The sequence below is a fragment of the Cucumis melo genome, chromosome 8 (assembly GCF_025177605.1).
Source record: "Cucumis melo cultivar AY chromosome 8, USDA_Cmelo_AY_1.0, whole genome shotgun sequence".
Lineage (NCBI taxonomy): Eukaryota > Viridiplantae > Streptophyta > Magnoliopsida > Cucurbitales > Cucurbitaceae > Cucumis > Cucumis melo.
Window position 1 is genome coordinate 6,632,710 of NC_066864.1, and position 12,728 is coordinate 6,645,437.

A 12,728-nucleotide genomic window follows, 5' to 3' on the forward strand; every position below is an offset into this window, starting at 1 on the left:
CTTTGTTTTATTATCGAAAATTAATTATAAATTGAATTAAAAATCATAATAAAAATAACAAAAGTGAAATACATTTAATTTTTAAAAATTAAAAGTCAAACGAGGAATTGTTATGAATGGCAAAAAAAAAAAAACAAACCAAAATTCATCTAATAAATACGTTAATACTTACTCAATTAAATTTTGTCCCTTCAATTTTCTTTATAATCAAAGTTGGAGGATTAAAATTAATACACTATTAATCTTGTGGTTTGTTTGAATCCTCACATACTCTATTATATATCGTTGAACTAAAAAATACTTAAATAACTTCTACTCTTTTTAAGGATTTAATGATAAAAAGTAACTTATGTATCTTAGTCAAAGATTTTCTAGTCTTCCCGCAATATGGACAATGCGATTCCAAAACAATTGTGAATTCTTGGAGAGATAGGGATTCAAATTAATGGATAATAATGTTAACTAGTGGTTGAATGGCCATAAAGATAATGACTTTCAAGTTGTACGATCACATTTAGAAATTTAACTGATTGGTTTAAAGAAGAAACAAATAATAAATCATAAGAACCAAAACGTTAAGGATACAAAACCTAACTACAATTTTTACTTGGAATTTGGCTTAACTGAGCTCGGGTTTCAGGTGAAATGCAAGAACAGGAACATTTCCAATTTCATTCAACAAAAAAGAAGAAAGAAAGAAAGAAAGGAACAGCTGCAATCATATCAATCAAATTCAAAACAAAACTTGCAAGCCAAACAGTCTTTGACATGTACCACCAAAACTCCTCCCCAATGAGAGACATCTCACGTATCATCTACTTGCGAGTGAAACACAAAACTTGGGAACGTGGTCGTGATATCCCTGCCAGTCCCAACACAAAGAGTGTAAACGAGAGTTCCAAGTGACTTTCTTAAAAAAAAATCAGTAGCGTAAGGAGAAAGCCTGGGATGTATTTGGGAAAGAGTGTTTTATAAGCACTTCTAAAATAAAATTGATTTAACTATTTCCAATTTTAAACAATCTAATAAACTAAGGAGTAAAGACTTGGTTAATAAGGGAGGTCAGAAGATGCAGCTCACTCACTTGAGATATTGGAGAGTCATATTCTTCAAAAGTGATGGATGCCTCAAAACAAGGTTTCGCCACTCTTCCTTGTCAATCTTCCCATCGTGTTTTGTGTCAGCTTCTTCAAATGTCTGCATAATTAGGAGACATCCAGGTATAATTTGAAGAACAGAAATACATCTGTACCCATCTAAGATATAGCTTAATTTGATTAGACAGCACAAAAGATTGCGCCCGATAGACATATTCGACAAAGAAAGAAATCAATAGAACAAAAACAGTCAAGAAATTCCAAATGTATAATAAATTCTAGTGAAATGCTTTGCACTCTTTTCGATGATCCTCTAGTCCATATGAAAGATGTTTCCCTCTAGAAGATAAAACGGAGAGAGCATCTGCTAGACTGCTAGAGTACAGCTTCATAGGATTTCTCGAGTCTGTAATGACTCTTGAGTCTAAGTCATTCATTACGTAAGCTCAAATGTTTTCTCACTCAAGATTGGCACTTGCATATAGTAACCAATAGGGACATGTTCACGTATCAGAAATATCAGAAATAAGTGTAGACAGCTCAATCGACTGTAACTCAGCACAAATCCTCTGGTCGAATGTGGCAAAAGCATTACTATCAGAAATCTGGTTTGAATGGAATCAATGAGTCTTCCACGACAAGTCTTGCAATCGGATGATTTGATTCGATTCATGTGACGTCCTTGCCTCATCTTGGTGTTCACTCTCTAAGCTTTACACTGACTACTCCATTCAGGATATTCCCCTTAACTGGAATATATTAATCTCTATAGCTTAACTATGTTTGTTTCTTTTAAGTTAAAAGCATAACCTCAAAGCTTTCGTATTAGTGAGGCCCTAAAGTTGTACCCAAGTGTATCTCATGATTGTTAGCACACATTGTATCCTTATCACTAGATTATATCAATAAATTTTGTTTCCTTTTAAAAAAAACACACTGTAACTCAGCAGGTCCAGAATTGAAGGGGTGAAAAATGAAATGAAAAAGAATCCACATGGCCGTCAGCAGATTGGACAATTAGAAGTTAAAAGGCTAATAGTCACAAAATATTGAATGCATAGCTAATGCATTAAAAGCCCACTACATTGTTCCATATTAGTTAACCACGAAAAGACTGTATCATAAAGTAATTAGATGATGAAGTGAACCTTGTCGATAATACTTTCTATAACATCATCTGACAGATTCATGCCAGATTCAGCAAGTGTAGCCACAACCATCTGCTTTACCTACACAACATTTTATTTTATAACAGATTACAATTATTGAGGAAAACATTTCAAGAAAGGTACCCATACGGCAAGAAAAAGTAGTGATAATATAGAAGATGGAAAGGAGGAAAAAAATATTTAACCCAACCTCGTATCGAAAAACCATAGCTTTCGATGGCACGATCTCCATTTTTATAAACATCAAATATAACACTAAAGCATCAATGCAATATGACCTTTCAATTTTAACTCCAAAAATCAAATTAAAGATATCCAACAGTGTAATGTAATGGCAAAGAGGCTGTCGCCTATCTTGATAAAAGTGTTCTAAAAATAGAACTCAACAGCCCAACTTCATAAAGTATCAACGTCATTGCAGGTTGAAGTCAGCCTTTGGGATAATGAAAAGATGGGCGAGAATTTAGGTGACAATATAGAGTTCAGATTCATGGGAAGATCCCATATCCAACAACTTCTGATCACGAAGCAGTAAAAAAGAAAATTATATTGGCTCATTTCTCAGATGTACAAGGAAGAACTAAAATTTAGATTACGTCAAAAGATTCTGTACATCCTCCTCTAAAAGGTCCTAGGAAGTAGACGATAAAATGCATTCTCGACAACCATTGCATATTAATTGGTATCAACCATGTAAAATGTTCATAAGCAATCATCAATTAAAAAGGGTAGCCTGCTATAACAACCAGTTCGAAAGTGGTAACTGGTCACTGGTCATCATTTAGGAAATGTGATTGTTCAAACAGAGAGTTGGTGACGTTACCTCCTGTCTCTCAATGAATCCTTGCTGTTTAAGGTCGTATAATTGGAATGAAACTGCAAATTATTACAAACATTAGATCACACAATAACCAAAGCAGGGAAATAAGAAAAACTGAACAAGAAATTTACTCCGACAACCACAAAACACCAATTACTTGTTTTTCCTTTACCAATGGAATGTACAAAAACAAAGGAATGCAACCATGTAAAAGTACAATTTGAGACATTTGTGGTGGAACGGAGGTACATGTGAAAATTAACATTAAGAAACTTACACTCAATTTTATCATCAATGGGGGCATTCGGGTGAAAGACAGAAAGAGCACGTGCAAATTCTTCAAAATCAAGTATCCCATTATGCTTTGTGTCAAACAGATCAAAAACCTATAATGTTGCATAAAAGAAGTCTTGAGTAGTAAAATCCAAAAAATCAGCCAGCAAAGAGTGCAATGATTTGTACCAAAACAGAGCCTACTTGATAGTGGTAACAATGTGCTAAAATAATGTATTGTGGATATGGAAATAGAACCAAGACGTTAAGGTTACCCTATCTGCAAATAAACTCTCTTTTTTGTTTGTTTTGAACAGTGCTAGTTGAAATTCCTCCTGCAGTAAAATACAAGGAAAGAGTCAAAACAAAGCAAGAGTAAGTGTAGCTCAAACACAAACTGATTATCATATTGCAACATGATTGAAATCACTATATTCAAGAGGAAAGTGATTAAGATAATTGCTGTTACCTTATTGATCAGCCCATCGTCAATCACTGCACTACTAATCTTCTTAAACAGTTCATACAATGCCTCTATCTCACTTACGCTGACTGCAATAAAGAAAGTAAACAACATATACTGTCAAATTTTAGAAGCAAATAAAAGAGTGAAAGTCTTATCAACACAAATGAAACCAGTCTGTAGCAAAGAACAAAAAGGAGGAAGAAACGGAAACAAAGAAAAATACTAATTAATATACTGTCAAATTAATTAGTGTGATAAGTCAAGTCAATTACTAATGAGTTAAGCTCAACTTTCGCCAAGAAAAGATGAAAAACACGATATGAAACGGAATGAGTTATCCACACCAAGAAATCAGAAGGATGATAGTGTCTGTGTCAAATTGAAAATTCTAGAAACATACATACTGTCTCCCTTGCAAGAGCTTCAGGATCTTGAAGGCCCCTAGGTTGCCTAGACGTATCTGCATCACAACAGTTCGCTATAGAAGCACAAAAATGCTTTATTCCCTCTAGGCATTGAACCATGATCTTTCACAGATCTCAAAACACTCCATACCTGCGCCAAAAATCGCCAAGAAAAATGTCTAAACAATTTTGTTGAAACAAGGTCACGTGCTAATCATCACAATCAATCACAAGTACCGCAAAAGTGATAAACCCAAGAAGCATAATTTCATCAAACAGAAATGATTTATTATTGGAAATTTTAAAAAATAACAACAACAAAGATTCAGATTGCTATGGGGGGATGGAAAGACAAGACCAAATTACAATTTGGTACAAATATCGTCTAAATGAAATGCCAATGACGATAGGAAACAATTCCGATGAAAGGTAAAATCCCAGATGGCAGCTTCTCAATCAGAAGAAACACAATCGGTGGAGCAATAACAAGTTACAGAAAATCATGGGTTTCGAACAAAATTAGGGCTTGTCAACAAATCTGAAAACAAAAGAAGAGATTTACATCAAGAACGCAAGAAATGAAACGAGAAAACACCATCAAAAAAGGCTGAAAAATAAAGATGAATATAGAGAAAATAGAGAGTAGGGATGGATCTTCTTGTTTTACCTTTAAAAAATCCGGAGAGAGAAACCGTTGCAGGTTGAAGGCGAATTTGAGCCGAGATTCTCATACATGGCTAACTAATCCTCGTTTTCCTAAAAAAAAGTAATTTCGAAGTTAAGAAATTGAGGTTTTTTATTGTTGTTTTGTTACTGAGACGAACAAGAACGGCGTATGAGAAAATTCTAATTTCTCTTTTCCTAAATTTTTCGCTCATATATAAATTTTGTTTTAAGAAATATTATGGAAAATAAAAGTTTCGAATTTTGACAAAAATGTGTTTTTTAATTTAAATGATAATAATAATAATAATAATAATAATAATAATAATAATAATAATAGTGTTTTGTTGTTTTCTTCTTTATGTATTTTTTGAAATAATTATTTGTACACTTATACCTACCATAATGAAGAAAATGTCTTGGAGTGTGGAGTCATTTAAATTGTGTAATAGGTTTAATTAACCTAAATAAAATTGGAAAGTGTACAATATTGAATTTTGTTTTTAAGGATGAAAATGATGCATTTTCTTCAAAATAATTGGTTACCATGTATGTTAAAACTTCCATCATACTATAACAAATATTTATTTGTGTACAAAAATATTTTTGTTCTTTCGAGAGTTACAATATTATTCTTGAAACATAAATTTTTTAGAATATCGAAACAGACGATCTATATTTTCGTTCTAGATAATTGTCACACCACTTCATATCTTAATTTTTGTCCAAAATTTTTAAAGAATTTGTACTCATAATAGTTTTTAAACATTTATAAAGGTTTGGGGGTAATATTTTATACAGAGGGAATTCATCCTAAAATTAGATTTATCAATTATATCATAAGTTCAAAGTTTCCCACTCACTGAATTTGCTTTAAGAAAAACAACCATGCATTGATATTTAATTTATTTTTTATATTAATAAATATTTTATGTATTTTTCCATAAAAAATATCCATTATAGGGAAAATTTTAAATTTATTTTCATTCCTTTATTGAAACAGATAATTTGTTTTCATCTACTGTATTATATTCCCAGGTTACAAATATCCAATGCATTAACCAATCACACGTGAAGAACGATCTTCACCACACATTAAATTCACTTTTTTTCTTGAAATAAAATATTTAATGGCTTTTGACATACAAAATCTATTAATTAAAATTATCAACATCCAATACAGTACACATCAGCAGCGAGAGTAACATTCTATTTTGACAGAATTGTAATTCAACTCTCTATGTACTGTTTCACACAAGAAATGGAATATTATTACTGTTTAATAGATAGAAATTTTGTAATTTCCCACAATTGAAAGAGTTGCCTATATTAGAGCTATGGAAACATATTTCTGAGCCTTAGTTCTAGAACAGTACAAGAGAAATGAAACTATAACAAAAAATAAATAAACAAGCAGCAATGTAAAATGATCTTATTTGATCTTCATTTTGTGTATTGTCTGCCTTCATCTTTTAACTTGTCTTTGTTCACCACCATGATCTGATCTGCTTCCTCTTGGTACCAATTTTTTAGAATCTGACTTGCTTAAGAACTTGTTATCCTTGCCTATCTCTCTGGTCCTACAACTCTTCACTGACTTTACATCAAGTTCTGATTTATCATCTTTCATTTCCCTCTCAAGTGGCAGTTTCACATCTGCTCTTTTTGTTCTATGCCCATCTCTCTCACTGCTTTCAGAGAAGGTCTTTCTTTCTCTTACTTCTTTATCGACACTGCTGTCAATTTCTGGTTTTAGCTTACCATGATTGTCACTGGTGATCGTCGCCTGTTTTTCGACAGAAATCAGCTGTTTTGCAGTGGGTGTAAAACTTGTAACCTTTGATCCTTTCTCTTGATCAAAGAACAGGACCTGAACAACAGTTCTCAATGGTAATCGCTCATTCTTTACAGCATGGGCACGGACTTCTGACGATAATTTTTGACAGTCTAGAATTCGACAAAGTCGCTTTTTATCTGCTTTGCTCAAATCAGGGTGTTCCTGTTTCCAATAAAAAAATGTTTTTATCAATCAGTGAAATAGGAGATGTCATAAAATATTGAGTAATGTTTTACTACCTTGAGATACATGTTTATTGCCTTGTAAAGATCGTCGTGGTTTGGGCGAGCAATATCTGGCAGAGCTTCAACAAGTTGTATCACTTTAGATACAGGCATATTGATATCCATCACAACCACTCGAAGATATGAATCGACAAGCTTCCCCACCTTTTGAATATATCTCAAGAAATGACTGTTTTCGGAAGCCCCAGAGTATTGCCTTCGCCATAGCGCTCGAAGACATTCCAGAACCGCCACAACTGAGTCAACATCATAGAAATGTGTATTGGAGGTTGATTGCGAAGGAAAGAGTAAGTCACTCACTCTTGCTTCCTCAAACTGCAGACTCGATCTCCGAATTATTTCAGTTTTTGTCATTGATGACACTGCTAGATAGTTCGCTATGTTAAGAAGTCTGAGCAAGAAGCCAACTGAAACTGATCCCCGATCTGAAGGAATCATGCCAACTATTTTTTCGAGAATTTGTCGACTCTTTTCCATATCTTCTTTGCTCTGAGAAATCTTAGTCTCTGAAGGCTTGACATTTGCAGAATCAGGTAGCCAACGACAGGCATAGACGTGCAGGGCTTCCCCAATAAGTTGTGGTGGTAGAATGTATGTAGATCTAACAGCCAAAATTATACAGCGGAACAATTCAATGTCAAGATCTGACAAATCCTCAGTCCACCAATCTTTTGGGACACTTTGGTTGTTCTTTTTCGTGTAACCTGGTCTTGTGTAAGTGTAGGACCATGATACCTGCAAAGAATCATCTTATGTCAGAACCAATTCCAAGAAGAATGAATCCTAGACCCAATTTTTGTCATTTCTATTCCTCTCTCAGTTTAATATCAAGAGCATTGAATGCTACTTTTGAACTATACAATGAACAAATATTCAAGCTGACATGTATTAAGAATAAATTAATAGTTGAATTTGTGTTAATTCAATAACTTCAAACTTTGGGGTTAATATATGGTACTTCAACATTAGTAATTCATCCTTTATCTATTAAAAAAAATGCTGATTAACCTTTGAATGTGGTGTTAGGATTTTCTCTACAATTGAATCAATGCACTTTCTGACAATTCCAAGATTCTCAGACCAGTCGGGTAACTTTACGGTGCTTTGTAGGGTAATAATGGAATCCTTCCAGCCAACAAGAATGCAAGAGTGGAGGAAAGATTCAAGCTTCAGAACAAGATTGCCCTTTTCTACTGCTTCAGTCATGCGGAGGAACTTAGCAGCACATAATGCGGGCACAAGATTATGGGCACTGATACTAATGGTCATTCCATAACAAAACTTAGCACACAGTTCAAATGCTTCTGCACCTCCGGGAACATCATGAAGCTCAATAGTGGCAATGTTGGAATCTCCCAAGTCAGGGCAGAGATGTTGCAAGAGTCCACACTTCGGTAGAAGCTGAAACTGTAAGCAAACCAGAAAATACAAATCCTAGTAAAGACGAAATTCTATGTATATAATTTGTATACTCTGCAATCTACGTTCATAAAAAGGAATACTTTTATTTTTTGTTACATTATCCTTTCCCAGTCTAAAAATGATTTGCGCTCGGAAACTTCTAAGTTTGAAATTGACGATCATATCAAGAGAAAGAAAAGGTATACGATGAGTGAAATGATCGCGATAAGAGCTTAGATATGCCATCCTCAAATTATGATAAACAAAACAAAAAATAGACCATTGTCAATGTTCCTACCTTGTGGAGAAGAAAACTAAAGTTGTCGATGCATATAACAATATTGCCTGGGACATCAGAAAGAACCGTCCTGCAGTTTACAATTAGGGTGTGTTTAGTCAAGAGATTGTCAGGGATTGTTTTTGGAGGGTGGTTCTGAATTATGAAATGATACCTGGTAGCCGCTTCTGTATAGAAGGAGTCAGGCCTCGTTCCTAATTTCATAAACTTCATTTCTGGAATTGCCTTTTCTTTTCATGGGTCGTCAGTATTTAACTGTGGAGCGCCTTTCAAATACAAAAAGGTATATTCAATTCTCAACTACGTTGACTGGATGACTTATAAGAAAAAAGAACAGCCGACAACAGCTTGCTATTGCAGTTATCTGTGCTCTACAGTGTAAAATGCATAGAATAATTGAATGCAGTGGTTAGAATATTTTCTAAACTGTTCTATATCAACCAGATTCATTGGCATGTACTGCAAATCAAATGCCAGAGTGAGAAATAATGGTTGTGTGCATCGCATATCGCCTTTTTCTACAGAATGTTAGCTAAAATTAAGTAAAGAAGAAAAAAAAACATGTGGATTAAGTAACCCATCAATGAAAGCGGAAACTAAGAAAATTAAAATCAATGGGAAAGACAATGGCCAGAAGCGTCCAACTTGGAAGAAGTCACAAATACAATGGAGAAAAATGAGGGAGGACAATGACTTTATTGATGCAGGAGCATTGCATTAAAAACCAAACAACAAACATCAATCGGTTCAATGACAAAAACAGGGAAACAAACCTTTAAAATTTACAAAAAGAAGAGATGATAAGAGAGGAAAAAGGAGGAGGATCGAATTGAAGTTGCAAAAAGGAATATGGGCTTTAAACAAGTGAAAAGAAGAATGGTAACACCAAAAAAGTGAAAAGCTACTGTTGCTCCTGGTGGAAAAGAATCCAGTATCCTTGTTATAACTTAGAAGACAAGAGAAAATGCCTTCCCACGATGGATTATTCGCAATCTGACGTAGCAATAAATCAAAGCTTTCGTTTTTACAGACAAATGGGTTAAACAGAGTGTTATAGAGACCTATCGCGTTACTTTTCCAGAAGGTCTCTGAGGTTCTTCTCTCAAAGGGAAATACAGTCTTATGTGGAATATGCGCGTTGTAAGTCCAATTTTTGCTTTTCTTTTCTTTGAAATCTGGATTTGCTAGATTCTCGACAAGGTTTTTGATTTGTTCTTTTTGACCGTATTGTATTGGAAGCATTCTAAAAACGTCCACACCAAGCATAGAGTGGTTAAAAGTCTTCTTCCGAGTAAAACAGAAGAAAAATGGAAGGTATCTAAGCTAAATTGAAGATTCATTTAAGATATTGCCTATTAAAGTAAAAGGGTTTTGTTTATTTCCACAAGTCAAAAACCCATTTACTTTATTTCACTAATTGACAAAATTACTTCCAAAACTGAGGCCTGAAGTAAACTCACAAATTAAATCTAGCAAGAAAGAAGGGATGAGAGCGTTTACCTTCGGAGAGGCATACAAAATGCGGTTGAAGAGGTCCAATTCCAGATAAAGGGACACCGTAAAAGCTGTAGAAACGCTAAACAAGCCCAGGTGATCGGAGGAAACAACTGAAAAAGCTCCGCTGATTCAGATTCAACCACACAGCGCCATATGTTATGATGCAGAAGATGAGAAAGCCTTAATGGTGAAAAGGGTTAGGAAATCACAAGCTGATTTATTCAAATTTTATGATGGAAAAAAATGGGTGTTAAAAATCTACTGGTGAGGCACGCCAAGTAAAGGCATATTGGGCATTGAGTGCATGGGGACAAGGAGAGGGACATGGGTTTGGAATCTCCTGATTAGTCAACCTAGTAATAATCTAAAGCAACGCTATCATAAACCGCTTGAAGATATACACAAGGAAAATGTAATGAAAAATTAATGCAGGGCAGTCTTTAGACAAAATGGTGTTCTAATCATAAATCTCCAAATGAATCATGCACAATCAAGATCAAGGAAATTGATATGCACAGATAAACAGTCATAAATAGTTGAAGTTGATCAACAAAAGGTTACGCCAAAGAGATAAAGCTGAAGTTCACTGAAAGTCAAAATTGAAACAGGGAATGGAGATTATAAAGTGAGAATTGAGATAGAGAAAAACAAAAACAAATTGCAGAGGTGGGGTTAGGGCTAGGGTTTAATGCTCTATAGCTAAGAAGAGAGGGGAAAAAGGAACTTTACTGGGTCCCTGTGATTCTCGAGATTGAAAGATCGCCAATGGCAGCCTTCATCATGATTCCCCCCACTAACTCCGCTGATTCTTCTTCCATTAATCGTTGGTTGGTTCTTCTTGATCTGCATGTCGGCCACGTGTCGCCGGTTGTATCACTCTGACGTTGGATTACTCTTCTTTTTGTTGGTGGTTTCGGAGGCCAATCGCAGACAACTCTCTCTCTTTCTTTTCAACTTGTGTCGCCTAATTTCTCCATGCGCGAGCGGAACGGCCGCCGCCTGCGGCCATTCTCCGCCGGCGGCGTTCAAACAGTGGCGCGAACTTCCCGCAGAATAAAGCTTTTCCATCGTCTTTCTTACAATTTCATCATTGATTTGATTGCTCAAAATCATGGAAGAAGCTTTGCCCAATTCGAATGTAATTTATGTACTCTCTGACCCACCGTTTTGTTATTTACTTTTGTTGTTTTTCTTTCTTTTAGTACTACTTTTGTTGTTTTTTTAATTACCTAACTTTTGTGGTATTTTACATCTTAGGCTCAATTCCCCAATTAATTAACCTTTTAATTTTATTTCTAAAAAACTTATACTAAACAAATAATTTAAACAATCAACTATTAGTATAACTAAATTTAAGGTTTATTAATGCCAAGTATTATGAATTAAAATTATACGAAACAATTTTGTATTTTTTACTTATACTGAAAAAATAAAATTATAAAGAAAAAAAAAAGCTAGAACTATAATTTCCATTGAACAAATTATTTGATGTTTTCCTTTAAAATCCCATCATTTTATTATCGTAGACATGTTTTATAATCTATTCAATGGACAAAAAAGTTCTTTTTAGCAATTTCTTATACAAATGTAAATATGACAACATTTATTCAAGTTTAAGGTAGAATTTGCAAATGATTTGGTTTTTTTTTTTTTTCCCTTAGACATCACATTGTTTAGTTATAGAATTAGAAATTTGTAAAGAAATATGGAAAATTATATCAAATTGTAAAATTGTAGAAAATATTTACTAATATAGTAAAATTTCAAAATCCAGTGATGATAGACACAAATTAACTTTTAACTTTTATGGATGTGTATGAATGTCATTAATCTACTAGTGACATAATATGAAAGTTTGCTATATTTTTGTTTTTTTTTTTTTAAAGCAATCTTGAAATTTAGAAAAAAAAATAGCAAAAAACAATATTATGGATACAAAAAATTTGAAACTATTTACCTTAAATTTACCAAAAAAGAAGTTAATCAATTTTACTATATTTTATAATTTTTTTAATTTATTATCCCGAATTACTTTATATTTTAATTCGAAATACATAATATTGAAGAAAAAAAATTCATTTAAAACAAATCTAAACTTTTTTATGAGCTCAAACAAAACCCATGAAAAGAAAATAAAAGAAAGAGAGGAAAAGAAAAGGCAAACTTTTTTCTTTAACTATTTATTATTATTTTAAGGTAACAAAGGGAGCCAAAGATTATTCATTATTATTGTATTAGATTATTGATAACCTAGTTGATAGCCTAAAATTCAGAGGGACTTAGGCTTTATAGTTCTGACTTGATCTTCTACTATGCCTCTCATTTTTTGTAATTTTTTTATTATTTCTATGATTTGGCCTCTTCAAATTAAATTATTAAAGCATCATCAATCCTAATCTATCAAATTTGACCCACATCAATATATATATATATATATATATATATATATATATTTATAACCTATGATGCTATTTTCACTCTAATATGTTAGAAATATCTTCGGGATGGATGTCATTTTTTTCTCTTTTCTTTCACTAAAGGCTTACATGACATTAACC

The 12,728-nt window shown here is 33.4% G+C and overlaps 2 protein-coding genes across 7 annotated transcripts; both read right to left on the reverse strand.

Moving 5' to 3' along the window:
* Positions 1–582: 582 nt before the first annotated feature.
* Positions 583–5,078, reverse strand: LOC103485217 (calcineurin B-like protein 3). Of its 3 annotated transcripts, XM_008442740.3 has the most exons (10): positions 4,897–5,078; positions 4,596–4,767; positions 4,226–4,380; positions 3,829–3,911; positions 3,635–3,694; positions 3,364–3,472; positions 3,090–3,142; positions 2,246–2,326; positions 1,085–1,197; positions 583–862 (listed from the first exon to the last, which is right to left on the reverse strand). In XM_008442740.3, exons 3-10 carry the CDS (start codon positions 4,347–4,349, stop codon positions 805–807), a joined length of 681 nt encoding a protein of 226 aa, XP_008440962.1. In that variant the 5' UTR covers positions 4,350–4,380; positions 4,596–4,767; positions 4,897–5,078; the 3' UTR covers positions 583–804. The 3 variants fall into 3 exon arrangements, with proteins under 3 accessions (XP_008440962.1, XP_008440963.1, XP_008440964.1); XM_008442741.3 differs by lacking the exon at positions 4,596–4,767 and having other exon boundaries at positions 4,897–5,076; XM_008442742.3 differs by lacking the exons at positions 4,596–4,767; positions 4,897–5,078 and adding an exon at positions 4,792–4,870.
* Positions 5,079–6,140: 1,062 nt separating this feature from the next.
* Positions 6,141–11,287, reverse strand: LOC103485218 (BTB/POZ domain-containing protein At5g47800-like). 4 transcript variants are annotated; one of them, XM_017043643.2, is made up of 7 exons: positions 10,900–11,287; positions 10,174–10,294; positions 8,828–8,939; positions 8,674–8,743; positions 7,983–8,381; positions 6,969–7,709; positions 6,141–6,891 (listed from the first exon to the last, which is right to left on the reverse strand). In XM_017043643.2, the coding sequence occupies exons 3-7, from the start codon at positions 8,884–8,886 to the stop codon at positions 6,358–6,360; spliced, it is 1,803 nt and encodes a 600-aa protein (XP_016899132.2). In that variant the 5' UTR covers positions 8,887–8,939; positions 10,174–10,294; positions 10,900–11,287; the 3' UTR covers positions 6,141–6,357. The 4 variants fall into 4 exon arrangements, with proteins under 4 accessions (XP_016899132.2, XP_050944944.1, XP_008440968.2 ...); XM_051088987.1 differs by having other exon boundaries at positions 10,174–10,350; XM_008442746.3 differs by lacking the exons at positions 10,174–10,294; positions 10,900–11,287 and adding an exon at positions 9,735–10,005.
* Between the last annotated feature and the right edge of the window lie 1,441 nt (positions 11,288–12,728).